Raw genomic sequence first — 17,683 nt, forward strand, 5'->3', positions numbered from 1 at the left:
ACTTTAGAGCATGGCTTAAAGCAGGGATGGGGAACCTTTGGTCCTCCAGCTGTTAAACTACACATCCCAGCATGCCGTGCAACAGTTTTAACATGGCCAAATAGCAAAACTGTAGCAAGCCATGCTGGTATGTGTAGTTCAACAACAGCTGGAAGATCGAAGGTTCCCCATCCCTAGCTTAAAGCCTTGTGTTAACTTTAGCGTCCTGTGGTACCGGACTTGCAGACCAGAGTAGCCCATCCTATTAGGACAGGCTAAGGTCCTGACTGAAGCATATGTCTTCCTCTGAAAATCAAATTTGTGTAGTAGGGACATAACTCATTAATTCCTTTTGGAATTTGCATTTTTCTCTCCCAGGGAACACAGCTTGGAACGCTATTCATTTTCATATCTAGAGCAAATATTTAAAAAAAAAAATATATATATTTTACAGAGACAAGTTAAATTGATTCCTTAGGATTGTGCTGTGGAAAATCCAAGTTCGCCCCTGATTAGTGCGCATGACAGTTCTGACTAAAGTTTAATGACCCCCTGCTTTAATACTGTAATTAGCCCTACAGCTGCAATCTTTAAGAGGATTCTTAGGCTCACGTTTTAACAGGGATTTGGTGCCTACCTTGGGCCAAATCTATTATAGGAGGTGCCGTCATCTGCTTGCGTTGTAATAATGGTCAGTTACAGTAAGCAAATTCTGCTCGCAACGACACAGGCTAAAAGCATAACTAGCCTTACACGAGGAAACACCAGCAGCTGTCACACTTCTGTATCTGGACAATGGGAACATTGTCGTCACAAGTGAATCCACAGACCATGGAAAAGTTGCTTAAACAATGTTTATTTTTTGATGTACACATACATGGAATTAGGTTTATGAACATCAGTTTCGGCATTTAGTATTCCTTGTAGGTTTTATAGGAATCATTTGGCACATATTATCCCAGTACAAGACCAGTCAGGGACACATTGGGGCCTACTTATTAGCCTGTGTAATGTGCACAAGTGTGCTATAACCCAGAGTATCCATTGTTGTGTCAGGTGAGATCAGTGGGTTACAGGGCTCGTGTGCTCCATCCACCTGTAGTCACCTATTTGGTGGAGATCTAAGATTTAAATGGTTTGTTTGGAAAATAGTTCTCTCAGCTGCTGATCAGTAGTTGCCTCTTTCTGCTGCATCAGCTCCGAATGTCCTTTCGTCACACCCCAGGCATCGGGCTTAGACAGAGAAGGACAGTATGGTCTTCCAGATGCAGGGTGCAATTTCTCCCAATAGTCTCGCCTGGCTCTGTAACACAAGAACATCAGTATGATACAGCCATAAAGCAGGAAACTTCATAAGCAAAACCTATTGCTTATGAGCCAGAGAAGGTTCACAGTATGACGTGACCCAAAATACGTGAAAATGCAGTCAGTTCATTAATACTTCAGGGGCCAGATGAATCATCGCTTAGAAAGGGATAAAAATGGAGTGAAAAAGTGCCAGCCAATCAGCTCCTAACTGCCATTTTTCAAACACAGCCTGTTACATGGCAGTTAGGAGCCGATTGTTTAGCACTCACTTCCCAGGCGATAATGCATCTAGCCTGTGGTCTTTAGGTCAGTTACAGTCATTTTATAGGTGGCGGTCTTATGACTATTGATTGCCTCTGTTCAGTGACAGTAGCCACCAAGCACAATGGGGGAAAGGGAAGAGAACTTTGCAGCAGTTCACTAGGAGGAGTGTAAGGGGTGGGTAGTGGAGGGAAGAACAGAAAAACAATCTACACATTTTTATGTGAAAATTAAAATATAACTGGTGCTGAGCAAGTGTGTTATTTTGAGCCCATTCACAATAAATGCTTTAAAACTTCATATGTAAAATGCAGGCATCCCAGTGATGTGTACTCTGCCCAGAACGTTATGGGTAGGATACAAGGGAGTAAGAGTTAACACGACATGCAAGATGCTCGCTGAATTTGGACATTTAAAGGGCAAGCCGACTCCATTAGATCCCACTCCATATCTCCCGGTAAAGTACTTCCTTTAAGGTCCTCGATAGTTCTGGGTATGGTGAAGTACTGTGCTTTAAGTAACAATTTTTTAATAATTAGTTTAAATTAGGAGAAGAGTGCAAATCCCCCCTTTCTGTGCTGGTGGGTTATAGTAAGATCTGTCAGCCAATGAGACTGTAGCAGCTCAATGTAGGGTATACGCTTACATACCAACCATCAGGATCCCGGCGGTCACAATACAGATGCCAGAATCCCAACAGGGGTACAATGTTGCCGCAATACTGGTGGCACAGGTAATTCTCCCTCTGTGGGTGTACACGACACCCATAGAGGGAGAATAAAACCTGTGGAGAGCGAAGCAAGGGTCCTTGATGTGCTCGCCCTGCTGCCGGCATTCTGGCTAATGGGAGGATGCAGTCGTTATAGTGACAGCCGGCATCCAGTGCGCAAGGATCCCATCTGGAATGTATGGTGCCATTACATAGATCTTTGTCACCCGAAACCTTCTCAAAAGCAAGCCTTCATATCACCACTCTCCCTCTGTTAAGAAAAGTTGTTTCAAGTGGTTTTAAACTTATTCGGGTTCCACTGCCAATTCATACAATTAGAAAAATGTATTCTAGCTATAGGGTACAAAATGCTTGAAAGACAGACCATCAAGAAAACAAACCCGATTTAAGGAGGAGGGGGCGGGGATGACTGTTGATACATACCTTGCTCTGACCCAGGGTTTAGTGTGCATGTCCAGTCCACTTCCCCAGCTGCCATGTTTCTCTGAGCCCGTCGGTAAGAACCCCCTCTCTGGAGCCAGCTCCTCTGCTATTGCTCTGGTGTGGTATGGCTCAAATCCACAGCAGCCACCTATGTACCTCACGCCAAGATTATAGGCCTCCCGGGCATACTTGTGAATATCCCATCTGGTCACAATTCTTGGTTCCAAACCTGAAATATGCAGAGGATGACATAAGCAAGCCTCTCACTCCATCACTGGCAGAGGTGCACACAATAATTGCAGATGTTATGCAATTAAAGCATTAAGAGTTTACTACTGAAGTTAATCACACCAATCATCCCCAATCCTGGAGACCACCATCCATAACTAGAACACTAACCACCACTCTCAGATCCCTTTCCTCATCCACTCAGGAACCAAGATCACTGGGATATGGTCTACATGGCAACAATAATTTGTGCAATACTCTCATGGCAAATGAGCAGACAATCCAGCATTTCATACCTTGTGTTGAGCGCTGCTTCTGGCTGCCTGCTCAGCAATTCACTCAACACACCCATTATCCCAGTCTTTCCCCCCACCATGATTTGGCCAAAAAAAAAAAAAAAAAAAAACACCCCACACAAAAACCGGCATGGGCCCAAATTCTGCAAGATATGGTATCACAGAATTCAAGTGCTAAATGGCATTACCAATACATCTTCCTACTGCCATGTCAGATAGATAGGCATCTGCCCCCATGTGACCAAGAGAAAGTGCAGTTTTGCCATGGATAAAAATTCATGCGATTAATGAGAAGCAAAATCTGCATTTTCAGCATCATGTGAAGGGATACATTTTTGCTAAATGCCTGGTCTGCTTATTCTGCAATTACACAAGGTTATACAAGTAACATGGTACAGAGATCAGGCACTAGAAGACCTCAAGAACTACCCACTGCTCAATTGCAAGCATTTTAGAGTCAAGGTGGGTACACACCTAGCAATAAAGTAAAAGCTCTCATTTTGACTGTTCCTGAGAGATGTCATTTACTTCATCGCCAAGTGTGTATGCTGCCGCTGATGAGCAACGTGTGGCCCCGTGGGTCATTAACTGCCCTTGTGTCGGCCATGCATGCAGCTCAATACAGACTCCGACCAAAACGACATGCTCCGGCCGGCCGTGGCATGACGTCATTGTGCGATATCATTAGGGATATTGTACAGTGTGCCCGGCAGGGGAACACTAGGCAACGTCCTTCATAGAGCACATCGCCTAGTGTGTGCTCACCTTTAGTTCTAGGGACCCTTACCGAGCATCCAAGCCAGTTATTTTGGAAGTGCTGGATCAATACAATCCCCCGATATCACTTTCGTATTACAAGTGTTTTCACAATTTAAAGAGCCCCCTTAAAGTATTTTTAATATCTGGGCTTTACAGTTTGCATCACAGGCAGAAAGTGGAGACTGTAGTGGACTCGATATTGGGAAGTGGTGACATTGCCAGGGTCATGCTTAAAAGCCTGGAACTACCTGCTTGTAAGGGACACTTCAGAACTGATCAGCGTTTCTATGTTAAAGAGAAAGTGTGACAAAGCAGTCCTCCAGAATCACATGCTGCAATAGGGTTACTTTGGACTTACCAAATGGAAATTCGGGCAGGTCAATGAAACCTTGTTTACCACAGTCTGGTGTGTGATACGCAAGTGGTTGTGTCATCAGATGTGCCTTCACATTGGCTGCTGCCAGACCTTCCTTCATGAGCTTCACAGTTGCCACACAGGTCATTGGGTCAAAATGGCAATTCACTCCCACAACAGAAGCACCTACAGAACAGGGATTCTGCTTAAAAAGGTCACTGTAATAGGATTCATTGAACAGCTGGCTCAGTCCCATTTTCATCTACGCAGCAATCAGCCATGCAGTTCATGATCGCAAGTTTCTGGCCAAAATCCCAGTTGTTTCCCAATGTCCCAGTTGTGCAAATACAGAGGACCAGCGACTGCCAGTTCAAGAACCTTCTATAGTAAAATATCCAGGGACAGAAGAAAAACTTACTGTTCCACAGCAATTCATTATAGGACCCCTGTATTTTTTTTATACAATCTATAGCTCCTCTTCAGCCTTAGCATGTAGAAGAACAATTAGACCCAAGAGCTACAGTGCTGTAGGAACAGGTGTAATAAGTTCAAGGGAGAGGTGACATGAACAGTGTTAAGTGACAGTACTAAAGATATTTCAAGTTAACAGAATGCTAGGTCACTAGTTAGAGGGTCAGACTAGTGTTCTCTAGTTACCATTCTAAGCTCAGTGTTCAAGTGACTTACAGAGAGGACAGCTGGGGCTCCGATCACTAAGGTAAGTGATCTCACTGATCAATAAGAAAGAATTATTACGAAGTAGCAGGCTTATTCTGTGGCGCTCACCTCCACAAGCAGCAGGCAGAGGCGAATACTGAGGAATTTCCACCGCACAATAGAACAGTGTAGAAATCATTGTCCTACATACTGTTGGTAGCACCTAGCTGTCCATTGAGTGTTTGCACTGTCTATCGCTTTCAGGTCATAATGCCAGGTCCCACCCAGGAATTGGAAACAGGTTCTTCCCAGGTGGTACCCGGCATTGGACCTTACACACCACAATCCTGACCCAACAATGTGCTGGTCGTGTTACCATCTGAGGGTAGGTGTGGAAATGGCACTAGGATGACTCCTGGGAATAAACTGGGTTGAATTACCTGGTCAGGCGACCCAGGAATTAGGCCATGGCCCCTTTCACACCGCACAGCAACCAGTGTTGGTCCGGCAATATACGGTGTCGAAACCAGGTAATTTGTGCAGTGTGAAAGTGGTATTTGTGAGAACACTGGAGAGTTATGTGGTACGAGTTTGTATTACAGTTGTACATGAGGCTATAGATGGTTAAGACTATTACATGTCATTTCAAATCTGTTTATTACACGTGCTTCCATGTTTTATCCTAAAGAATTGCCTTGAACCCCACTTTACCAACCCTGAATGGTCCCTTATTCCAGGACATTTGGGATTTGTGCATCTGCTACAAGTGCAGTGTCTGTTGAATGCTGTAGTCACATTTGCAGACTGACGGCTCTTTGCAACATGTCATCACAGCAGAACTTCCGAGATACTGGCAGTGTGTGCTTAAAGGGCTTCTTTGCTCTCACCAGCTGATTCTTAATCTTTTAAGGGGCCTGTAAACAGACTGTTTGGTGGGTTGCATCTTAAAACAGCAGCACTGTCCTATCCACAAGGCTAGTTCTACCAATAGTGCTGAACCTGCTAGTTATGCTGATTGAATACTTTTTGCCTGACCTACATTGCCCAGGATAACTCCAATTTCTTCTTGTTCACTGGTACTCACTCCATTTTCGCTGCCTATTCCTCCTGCTCTAAACCCAGGCCAAACTTAACTATTCCTTTTTGCTGTGTTGGCTGTGCCTCTTCAACCCTTCACCTGTGCTGGATTAATTACCCCAGGTTACCACACAATCCAGTGTTTCCAGCAGCTTTAAGCTAGTCACTTAGTAATGTGGAACAGCAGCAAAGTCTAAACTTACTAGCAGGGTACCCTAGTGAATACTTTAGTCTGCACCCCTTGGATAAGTAGGGGCAGATTTTGACATTCTGTACCCAGAGCCACTGTTCAGTTTAGTGGATTCATAACGCCAAGTTTGAAGTGGTAAGACGACTAATGTACAGGGGTGTGCCGTGAGTCAATGGGGCGTGGACTCATGGCACGCCCCCCATTTCTATGGCAACGCTTGCTGGGGACAGGAGGGCTGTGGTGTGGACTTACGGCACCCCCCCCCCACCCATTTCAATGGAGACCGGCTAAACCAGAGACTGTGCTGCGCACAGCCTTCCAACCTTCTCTGGGGGACTGGACCACCAACCCCTTCTGGCATTTGCAAGAAGTGCCAGATGGCCAGTCTGGCCCTGGTGATAACGAACAGTTTTCTGTAGCCCACAAAGAAAACTCACCAGCTTTTGCCAAACGAACTGCACACTCTCCTGCAGGCACCCCATTTAAGTCTCCTTCTGGCCCAATACATAAGGTGGCAGCAACTGGTTTTCCAGCCTCCTTCAACACCTGCACAGCCCACACAGCCTCCTCCACGTGCTCAAAGTACTGAAATTAGAAAAACAAAATAAGATTTTATTTACCAGTAAATCTATTTCTCGTAGTCCGTAGTGGATGCTGGGCACTCTGTAAGGACCATGGGGAATAGACGGGCTCCGCAGGAGACATGGGCACTTTAAGAATTTAGATTCTGGTGTGCTCTGGCTCCTCCCTCTATGTCCCTCCTCCAGACCTCAGTTAGAGAAACTGTGGCCGGAAGAGCGGACAGTACAAGGAAAGGATTTTGGTAATCCAGGGCAAGATACATACCAGCCACACCAATCACACCGTATAACTTGTGATAACCTTACCCAGTCAACAGTATGAACAGAGCATCAGATCAACCCTGATGCAACTATAATATAACCCTTATTGAAGCAATAACTATATACAAGCATTGCAGAAGTCCGCACTTGGGACGGGCGCCCAGCATCCACTACGGACTACGAGAAATAGATTTACCGGTAAGTAAAATCTTATTTTCTCTAACGTCCTAGTGGATGCTGGGGACTCCGTAAGGACCATGGGGATTATACCAAAGCTCCCAAAACGGGCGGGAGAGTGCGGATGACTCTGCAGCACCGAATGAGCAACAATAGGTCCTCATCAGCCAGGGTATCAAACCTGTAGAACTTTGCAAAAGTGTTTGAACCTGACCCAGTATCAGCTCGGCATAGTTGTAATGCCGAGAACCCTCGGGCAGCCGCCCAAGAAGAGCCCACGTTCCTAGTGGAATGGGCTTTAACCGATTTTGGCAGCCGCAGAATGAGCCTGCTGAATCGTGTTACAGATCCAGCGAGCAATAGTTTGTTTTGAAGCAGAAGCACCCAGCTTGTTGGATGCATACAGGATAAACAGCGACTCAGTTTTCCCGACTCTAGCCGTTCTGGCTACATAAATTTTCAAAGCCCTGACCACATCCAGTAACTCGGAATCCTCCAAGTCACGAGTAGCCACAGGCACCACAATAGGTTGGTTCATATGAAAAGATGACACCACTTTTGGCAGAAAATGGTGGACGGGTCCGCAATTCTGCTCTATCCATACGGAAAACCAGATAGGGGCTTTTATGTGACAAAACCGCTAATTCTGACCCACACCTAGCCGAAGCCAAGGCTAATAGCATGACCACCTTCCACGTGAGATATTTTAACTCCAGGGTTTTAAGTGGTTCAAACCAGTGTGATTTCAGGAAACTTAACACCACGTTAAGATCCCAAGGTGCCACTGGAGGCACAAAAGGAGGCTGAATATGCAGCACTCCCTTTACAAACATCTGATCTTCTGGTAGAGAAGCCAACTCTTTTTGAAAGAAAATGGATAGGGCCGAAATCTGGACCTTAATGGAGCCTAATTTCAGGCCCAAATTCACTCCCGACTGTAGGAAGTCGAGGAAACGGCCCAGATGGAATTCCTCTGTAGGAGCATTCCTGGCCTCACACCAAGAAACATTTTCTCCATATACGGTGAAAATGTTTAGCCGTCACGTCCTTCCTAGCCTTTATCAGCATAGGAATGACCTCGTCCAGAATGCCCTTTTCTGCTAGGATCCGGCATTCAACCGCCATGCCGTCAAATGCAGCAAGTCTTGGAACAGACAGGGCCCCTGTTGCAACAGGTCCTGTCTTAGAGGAAGAGGCCACGGGTCCTCTGAGAATTTCTTGCAGATCTGGATACCAGGTCCTTCGTGGCTAATCTGGAACAATGAGGATTGTTCTCACTCCTCTTTTTCTTATTAGCCTCAGCACCTTGGTTTGAGGGGAAGAGGAGGAAATACATAGACCGACTGGAACACCCACGGTATCACCAGGGCGTCTACCGCTATTGCTTGAGGGTCTCTTGACCTGGCGCAATACCTCTGTAGTTTTTTGTTGAGGTGGGATGCCATCATGTCGACCTGTGGCAGTTCCCACCGATATCTGATCTGTGTGAAGACTTCCTGATGAAGTCCCCACTCTCCCGGGTGGAGGTCGTGTCTGCTGAGGAAGTCTGCTTCCCAGTTGTCCACTCCCGGGATGAACACTGCTAACAGAGCGCTTACGTGATTCTCCGCCCAGCAAAGAATTCTGGTGGCTTCTGCCATCGCCACTCTGCTCCTTGTGCCACCTTGGCGGTTCACATGAGCCACTGCGGTGATGTTGTCTGACTGAATCAGAACCGGTTGGTCGCGAAGCAAGTGCTCCGCTTGACGTAGGGCGCTGTCTACAGCCCTTAGTTCCAGGATGTTGATGTGAAGGCAAGTCTCTTGACTTGACCACAGACCTTGGAAATTTCTTCCCTGTGTGACTGCTCCCCACCCTCGGAGGCTAGCGTCTGGTCACCAGAACCCAGTCCTGAATTCCGAATCTGCGTCCCTCTAGAAGGTGAGAACTCTGCAGCCACCACAGGAGTGACACTGTGGCCCTGGGGGGACAGGGTGATTAACCGATGCATCTGAAGATGTGATCCGGACCATTTGTTCAGTAAGTCCCATTGAAAGGTCCTCGCCTGGAACCTGCCGAAGGGAATGGCCTCGTATGATGCCACCATCTTTCCCAGGACTCGAGTGCAGTGATGCACCGACACCTGTTTTGGTTTTAATAGGTTTCTGACCAGTGTCATGAGTTCCTGAGCTCTCTATCCGGAGATAAACCCCTTTTCTGGTGTGTCCAGAATCATGCCCAGGAAAGGCAGATGAGTCGTATAAATAAACTGCGACTTTGGAATATTTAGAATCCAGCCGTGTTGCCGTAACACTTCCAGAGAACGTGCTACGCTGATCAGCAACTGCTCTCTTGATCTCGCTTTTATGAGGAGATCGTCCAAGTACAGGATAACAGTGACACCTTGCTTCCGCAGGAGCACCATCATTTCCGCCATTACCTTGGTGAATATTCTCGGGGCCGTGGAGACCAAACGGCAACGTCTGAAATTGGTAATGACAATCCCGTACCGCAATTCTGAGGTACGCCTGATGAGGTGGATAAATGGGGACATGAAGGTATGCATCCTTTATGTCCAGAGACACCATAAAATCTCCCCCTTTCAGGCTTGCAATGACCGCTCTTAGCGATTCCATCTTGAACTTGAACCTTTTCAGGGATATGTTCAGGGATTTTAAATTCAATATGGGTCTGACCGAACCGGCTGGTTTTGGGACTACAACATGGTCGAATAATAACCCCCTCCTTGTTGAAGGAGGGGAACCTTGACCACCACCTGTTGAAGATACAATTTGTGAATTGCAGTTAACACGGTTTCCCTCTCGTGGGGGGAAGCCGGCAGGGCCGTCGGTGAGGGGGCATCTTCTCAAAGTCCAGCTTGTATCCCCGAGACCCAATATCTATTGCCCAGGGATCCAACAGGGAGTGAACCCACTTGTGGCTGAACTTACGAAGGCGTGCCCCCACTGGGCCTAGCTCCGCCTGTGGAGCCCCAGCGACATGCGGTGGATTTTGAAGAGGCCGGGGAGGACTTCTGTTCCTGGGAACTAGCTGTGTTGTGCAGCTTCTTTCCTCTGCCCCTGCCTCTGGCAAGAAAGGACGCACCTCGGACTTTGTTTCTTTGTGTTCGAAAGGCTGCATTTGATAATGTCGTGCTTTCCTAGGCTGTGCAGGAATATAAGGCAAAATATCAGAATTGCCAGCTATAGCTGTGGAGACCAGGTCCGAGAACCCTTCTCCACACAATCCTCAGCCTTCCATATGCCTCTTAAGTCGGCATCATCTGTCCATTGCATATTCTACAGGACACGTCAAGCAGAAATCGACATAGCTTTGACTCTAGGACCCAGTATACTAATGTCTCTTTGGGCATGTTTTATATCAGAGGTTCTCAAACTCGGTCCTCGGGGGCACACACAGTGCATGTTTTACAGGTCTCCTCACAGAATCGCAAGTGAAATAATTAGCTCCACCTGTGGACCTTTTAAAATATGTCAGTGAGTAATTAATACACCTGTGCACCTGCAAAACATGCACTGTGTGTGCCCCCGAGGACAGAGTTTGAGAACACACACACACACACATATATATATATATATATATATATATATATATATATATATATATATATATATATATATATATATATACACACACACACACACACATACTAGGGTCTCAATCTCTGCTGATAAGGTACCTGTCCACGATGCTACAGCGCTATAAACCCATGCCGACACAATTACCGGTCTGACTAGTGTACCAGAATGTGCATGCTATCTGCAGGATCCCTGAGGATAGCTGTTACGTCAGGGCTACCTTTTGGGCAAACGTGACACCCTAGGGGAAGATTCCCATCGTATCCTGGCCCTAGTAGGGAAAGGATACTGCCTGAGAATTCTTTGTGGGAAACTGCAGTCTCTTGTCTGGAGATTCCCACCCTTTCTCATCATGAGAGGAGGGATATTTACCTCAGCTTTCTTCCCCTTAAACATGTGTACCCTTGTGTCAGGGACAGATGAGTCAGTGATATGCAAATCATCTTTTGTTACAATAATCATATATTGAATACTTTTCTGCCATTTTGGCTGTAACTTTGCATTATCGTAGTCGACACTGGAGTCAGACTCAGTGTCGATATCAGTATCTATTATTTTGGATAGTGATCATTGAGAGACTCTGAAGGTCTCTGCGACATAGGGACAGACATGGGTAGATTCCCCATCTGTTCTCTAATCTTTTGTGCAATAAATTCACCTTAGCACTTAATTACACATATCCAAACAGGTGTCGGTGTTGTCGACGGAGACACCCTCAAACACACATTTGCGCCATCTCCTCCTTAGGGGAGCCTTTTACCTCAGACATGTCGACACATGTACCGACACACCACTCAGGGAATGCTCATCTGAAGACAATTCCCCCATAATGCCCTTTGGAGAGACAGAGAGAGTATGCCAGCACACACCCCAGCGCTATTAACCCAGGAATAACACAGTAACTTAATGTTAACCCAGTAGCTGCTGTTTATATTGATTTTTGCGCCTAATTATGTGCCCCCCCCTCTCTTTTTACCCTCTTCTACCGTGTAACTGCAGGGGAGAGGCTGGGGAGCTTCCTCTCAGTGGTGCTGTGGAGAAAAAACATGGTGCTGGTGAGTGCTGAGGAAGAAGCCCACCCCCTCGACGGCGGGCTTCTGTCCCGCTTTAATGTACAATTTTTGGCGGGGGCTCATACATATATAGTGCCCAACTGTATATATGCAAACTTTTGCCAAAGAGGTCTCTAATTGCTGCCCAGGGCGCCCCCCCCTGCACCCTTACAGTGACCGGAATATGTGGGTGTAGTGTTGGAGCAATGGCGCACAGCTGCAGTGCTGTGTGCTACCTCAGTGAAGACTGGAGTCTTCTGCCGCCGATTTCGAAGTCTTCTTGCCTCTTTCACCCGGCTTCTGTCTCTGCGAGGGGGACGGCGGCACGGCTCCGGGATCGGACGACGAGGGTGAGATCCGGTGTACGATCCCTCTGGAGCTAATGGTGTCCAGTATGGAGCTTATGGTGTCCAGCCTAAGAAGCAGGACCTATCTGCAGAGAGTAGGGCTGCTTCTCTCCCCTCAGTCCCACGATGCAGGAAGTCTGTTGCCAGCAGAGCTCCCTGAAAATAAAAAACCTAACAAAATACTTTCTTACAGCAAGCTCAGGAGAGCTCACTGAACAGCACCCAGCTCGTCCGGGCACAGATTCAAACTGAGGTCTGGAGGAGGGACATAGAGGGAGGAGCCAGAGCACACCAGAATCTAAATTCTTTCTTAAAGTGCCCATGTCTCCTGCGGAGCCCGTCTATTCCCCATGGTCCTTACGGAGTCCCCAGCATCCACTAGGACGTTAGAGAAATATACAAGGGAAACCATTAACCAAGCCATTAGAGACCTATCCAGATAAGACTTACCTTCATTAGCAATGCCAACACAAATCCATTAGTTACTTATACAGGATTCTAGACTATATGCAGAACAAGGATAAGGATTCCACTAACACATTGGAGCATATGTGAACATGCTGCATGCACTACTTGGGAGAGGCTAGGAATCTGCAGGGAGCCAACACACACTACCTGCGTCCTCCTCACCTCTCCAGCATACTTTACGAACTGGTAATCAGCATGGCACTCAGACACGCAATAGGAGAGTACCTGACTGGTGGGAATACTACAATACGGCAACATGACAGGGGAAGGATGTGGCACCAGTGTACAGAACGGTGCAGTCTTTATCACAACTGAGGTGAACTGTTCCTCTAGTACAGTTTCCCACATTCAGTCTAAAAAATACTCAGCGTGAAGACAGTCCCTACTTGTTTAATTCACTGTACTGAACAGGTGAGGGCATATGACCAGTCCAATAACCACTATAAAATGACCTTAGTTCTGACCCCCTGTTCCATGTACCTCAGCAATGAGAAAGTCCACATTCTTTTTTATGAAAACATCCAGCTGCTTTCGGAAAATAGATTTCACGTCCACTTCACTCTTACAGCTGAGGTAGGATGGAGTCTGGCTGACCCCACCAGCAACCAGGGCATCGCCTTCATTGGCCACCTCCCTGGCGAGGTCACATGCAGCTTCATTGACTTTCTGACCCTGGAAATACACAACATTTATGTAAGGTACGCATTCACAACTGTATCAAGCACGTCAGTTACAGAAGCAGATATACTGAGCTCTGGACCCCGAGAGGCAGTTTATTTAGGCCATACCTAGGTTGGGTGCACAGACTTGACAAATACAAAAAACACAACCATCACACAAGCAGACTCTGTTGGGAGTTATGAATGGGAGAATGTTGTATGCACTGGAAAAAACAAAACTTAGTTAAGAGATTTTAAGGTGGTTGCACAAATAACTGTCAAAGGGGTCTATATGCTAAGCCTTGGAGAGAGATCAAGTGGATGGAGATAAAGTACCAGCTAATCAGCTTGTGTCAGTCATTTTTCAAATTTTGGGTCTATTCACTAGGGGGAGATTCAAATGTTTGAAAAGTCAGTTGGGTGTCTTTTCCTCCATCTATTAGATAAGAAAAAAAAAAAAAAAAAGCCACCACAAAACAGACTCCCAACTGACTTTTCAAACATTTGAACCTCCCCCACTAAGTTTGAGGGGGATAAAGTACCAGCCAATATGCTCCTAACTATGATGTTACCCCAATCCCTGTAAGTGTATGAAGCTGCTCTGTATAATTTTATAGTATGCAAATGAGGTTACTTCAATGCTGATTGGTAGCCATGGGCAACTCCACCACACTTACCACTGCTTCATACATTTAGCCCTGTGTATGAAACATGACAGCAAGGAGGAATGCTGTGGACATAGTCTGAGGGAGTCTCCGCCTAAATCAGACATTGCGTGCACAGAAAACATGGCACCAGCGCCTGTTTCCTTGACCATGCTGCACAGCCATAGGGTAACAGTGTTAAAGGAACGGTGACTGACCTTCCATGTGTGTACACAGATGCTGAGATTTGAGAGGTCACCGGCAGGCATCTCAATCCATTTCCAGGCAACGGCAGTGTTAGCATATGCTCACATACGGGTTCGCAGCTCTGAATGCATTAGCTTACAGCTACGGATCAGGCCGTTAGCCGACGGTTTTATTGAGGCTATACAGCACTATGTGACTAGTCTACTTTTGTGGTACAAAGTACCGTGCAACCATTAAATACTGAGAATTGTATCAGGATGAAAGATGTGCAGCTAATATTACAGAACGGTGGTTAAATCAGCTCAATGACTTAGCATCTAGTTTTATGTAATAAGAATTTACTTACCGATAATTCTATTTCTCGTAGTCCGTAGTGGATGCTGGGAACTCCGTAAGGACCATGGGGGATAGCGGCTCCGCAGGAGACTGGGCACAAAAGTAAAAGCTTTAGGACTACCTGGTGTGCACTGGCTCCTCCCCCTCCCCTATGACCCTCCTCCAAGCCTCAGTTAGGATACTGTGCCCGGACGAGCGTACACAATAAGGAAGGATATTGAATCCCGGGTAAGACTCATACCAGCCACACCAATCACACCGTACAACCTGTGATCTGAACCCAGTTAACAGCATGATAAACAGATGAGCCTCTGAAAAGATGGCTCACAACAACAATAACCCGATTTTTGTAACAATAACTATGTACAAGTATTGCAGACAATCCGCACTTGGGATGGGCGCCCAGCATCCACTACGGACTATGAGAAATAGAATTATCGGTAAGTAAATTCTTATTTTCTCTGACGTCCTAGTGGATGCTGGGAACTCTGTAAGGACCATGGGGATTATACCAAAGCTCCCAAACAGGCGGGAGAGTGCGGATGACTCTGCAGCCCCGAATGAGAGAACTCCAGGTCCTCCTCAGCCAGGGTATCAAATTTGTAGAATTTAGCAAACGTGTTTGCCCCTGACCAAGTAGCTGCTCGGCAAAGTTGTAAAGCCGAGACCCCTCGGGCAGCCGCCCAAGATGAGCCCACTTTCCTTGTGGAATGGGCTTTCTTTATCATCCACTAGGGGTCACTGGAGTACTCTTGGGATATGGACGGGCGTAGCCGATCAAAGGCACTGAATATTCAAATTTAGGACTCTCCCCCCCCTCCATATCCCCAAGTACCTCAGTGTACTTTGCCAGTGTTTTTTCGGTGCTCACAGCATGATCATCGGCTTGTGGCAATGGCCACTTTTCAGAAGATTTTTATTTTTTATTTTTATTATTCAATTTTTACACTTCCCGTCCCAGTTTCTGAAAAACTTGGGTCCGGGATGGTGCCGCTGCAAGGCAGCGTATGGCGTGTCGGTCCTCACAAAGAGCACCCTCACAGCCACAGGCGCTATAAGCAAGCGCATGGCGTGTCGGTCCTCACAACGAGCACCCTCACAGCCACAGGCAGCCACTGTCTCCTGCAAGCTGAACGGACCTTACAGAAAGAAGATCCGTTACAGCCAGGATGAGACAAAGAGCTGGAAGAAAGAGCTTACAGCAGACACGAGGAGAGAAGCTGGAGGCTGAAACGTAGCTTACACAGAGAAGCTCGTCACAGCCAGGAAAGCAAGGTATGTGTGTCAGGGCGGTCAGCTCACGCTGCCGCCCTGCTGTGTGTGTTATACTGTACAGGCGCTGACGGGTCCCGCTGAAGTAGAGGAGCACTTCTTATATATGAAGTTCCACCTGATAGTTGGGGAGAATGAGAGAGTTCTCCTCACATTATACGCGCTGAGCGGCCAAACGTCACTCAGACGCCGGCCGCTCTCACTGCGCTAATGGCCCGGCACCGCTAATCACGCTGAGACCTAAAGCAGAGCGGCCGCACGTCACTCAGACGCCGGCCGCTCTCACTGCACTGATGGCCCGGCACCGCTGATCGCCGCCGAGACTCTCCGTGCGCTGGCCTAAAGCACAGCGGCCGCACGTCACTCAGACGCCGGCCGCTCTCACTGCTCTAACGACACGCACTGTGTGCTCAACTAAGAGAGCGGCCGCTCGGCACTCAGACGCCGGCCGCTCTCACTGATCTGATGGCCCGGCACCGCTACACGCCGCCGAGACTCCCCTGTACTAAACAGTGGCCGCACGTCATTAAAGGACGCCGGCCACTCTTCCACAGAGACACCGCAGACACAGGGAGACTGTGTACTGCTGTAGGAAGCAGCTTCCGGACGGCTCCCCGGCGCGGAATTCAGGCTCTCCCTGCACCCGATCCCTGTACGCTGCAGGTAACATGGGGATGCAGGGGGGAGGGGGAGGGGGAATAATACCTATAGCAGCAGCAAAGACAAGCTGTGTACGGGGTATTATATGTTTCTGCAGGTTTATATATATAATATATAATGAAACTTTGGCTGGCAGAACTGTCTATGATATCAGTATAAACTGTGATTATATGTGTAAACACTTGGTATATATATATATATATATAATATATATATATGAGGCTTTGGCTGGCAATAGGTTACCAGTGGATAACCTATTGCAAGTTTAACCATGTTTTCTGTTATTTTTGAGTGTTCATATTAATTGACTAATTGCATATATTTTACTGTATCCAACACCAGGGTTATCACTGTATAAAAGGCTATTAAGCATAGTAACTGTATAATAGGCTATTAAGCCTATATTACAACTGCAGCAGGTAACCTGTACTGTGATTGTCTGGGAAAGCATGGCATGACGGCCATTTTAATCATTGCTGGTTTTCCAGTTATAATTCCATAACACCGGCCATACACCTCTACTCCACAAGGAGGCGCAGGGGTGTTAGTGGGAAGTTGTAGTGCAGGATAATTCTAGAACATTCCTGCCCTACATCTTTAAGCCACCAGAAGGCGCAGGGGTGTTAGTAGGAATTTGGTTCGGGTTTCATGCCCATGTGAACTGCTTTTCACATAAAGAACACTTTAGTTTCCTAATAAATATGCTGTTCAGCAATAACATATATCTATAGATATATATGCCATATAATAACTTTATTAAGTCGTGCAAGTGTCTGTCTGTTGCCTATTATGATGTCTGTCGACATAGCAAATAAGGCTCTAGTGCAGACTAAAAATGTTAACATTGGCAATTCAAATTAAAACAGCGGTAATCGGAGTCTCAGAATAACTCCGCCAGCGCTAACAAAAGACAAGCTTTCCAAAGTGACAATTTTCCTTTGGGTACCAGAGTGTTTCTTTCACTGGTCTTATAATTTAATGCACGATTCTATGTCAAATCTCACACCGATAACTACAAGTGAGAAGGGTACATTAGTCCAGCACTCAGATAGTGCGGGGTTTTGGACAACCATACATAATCGTGTCCAAAAGGACGCGATCCGGCATTGGTAAATGCGTTTCTGTCAAACATTATAAAAACCCCAGATACATTTGGGTCACTAGATCTATGTATGAAA

At 46.6% G+C, this 17,683-nt stretch overlaps 1 protein-coding gene across 1 annotated transcript in view; it reads right to left on the reverse strand.

Moving 5' to 3' along the window:
* Positions 1-818: 818 nt before the first annotated feature.
* The window catches only part of LOC135057794 (betaine--homocysteine S-methyltransferase 1), a 48,295-nt gene continuing 31,430 nt past the window's right edge, over positions 819-17,683 (reverse strand). Inside the window, exons 4-8 of the mRNA XM_063963556.1 lie at positions 13,208-13,399; positions 6,701-6,848; positions 4,343-4,525; positions 2,702-2,930; positions 819-1,282 (exon numbers count right to left, since the gene is read on the reverse strand). Of these exons, the coding sequence (XP_063819626.1) occupies positions 1,108-1,282; positions 2,702-2,930; positions 4,343-4,525; positions 6,701-6,848; positions 13,208-13,399 (927 nt within the window). The 3' untranslated portion in view covers positions 819-1,107. The remainder of the gene's footprint in view (positions 1,283-2,701; positions 2,931-4,342; positions 4,526-6,700; positions 6,849-13,207; positions 13,400-17,683) is intronic.

The sequence above is a fragment of the Pseudophryne corroboree genome, chromosome 1 (assembly GCF_028390025.1).
Source record: "Pseudophryne corroboree isolate aPseCor3 chromosome 1, aPseCor3.hap2, whole genome shotgun sequence".
Lineage (NCBI taxonomy): Eukaryota > Metazoa > Chordata > Amphibia > Anura > Myobatrachidae > Pseudophryne > Pseudophryne corroboree.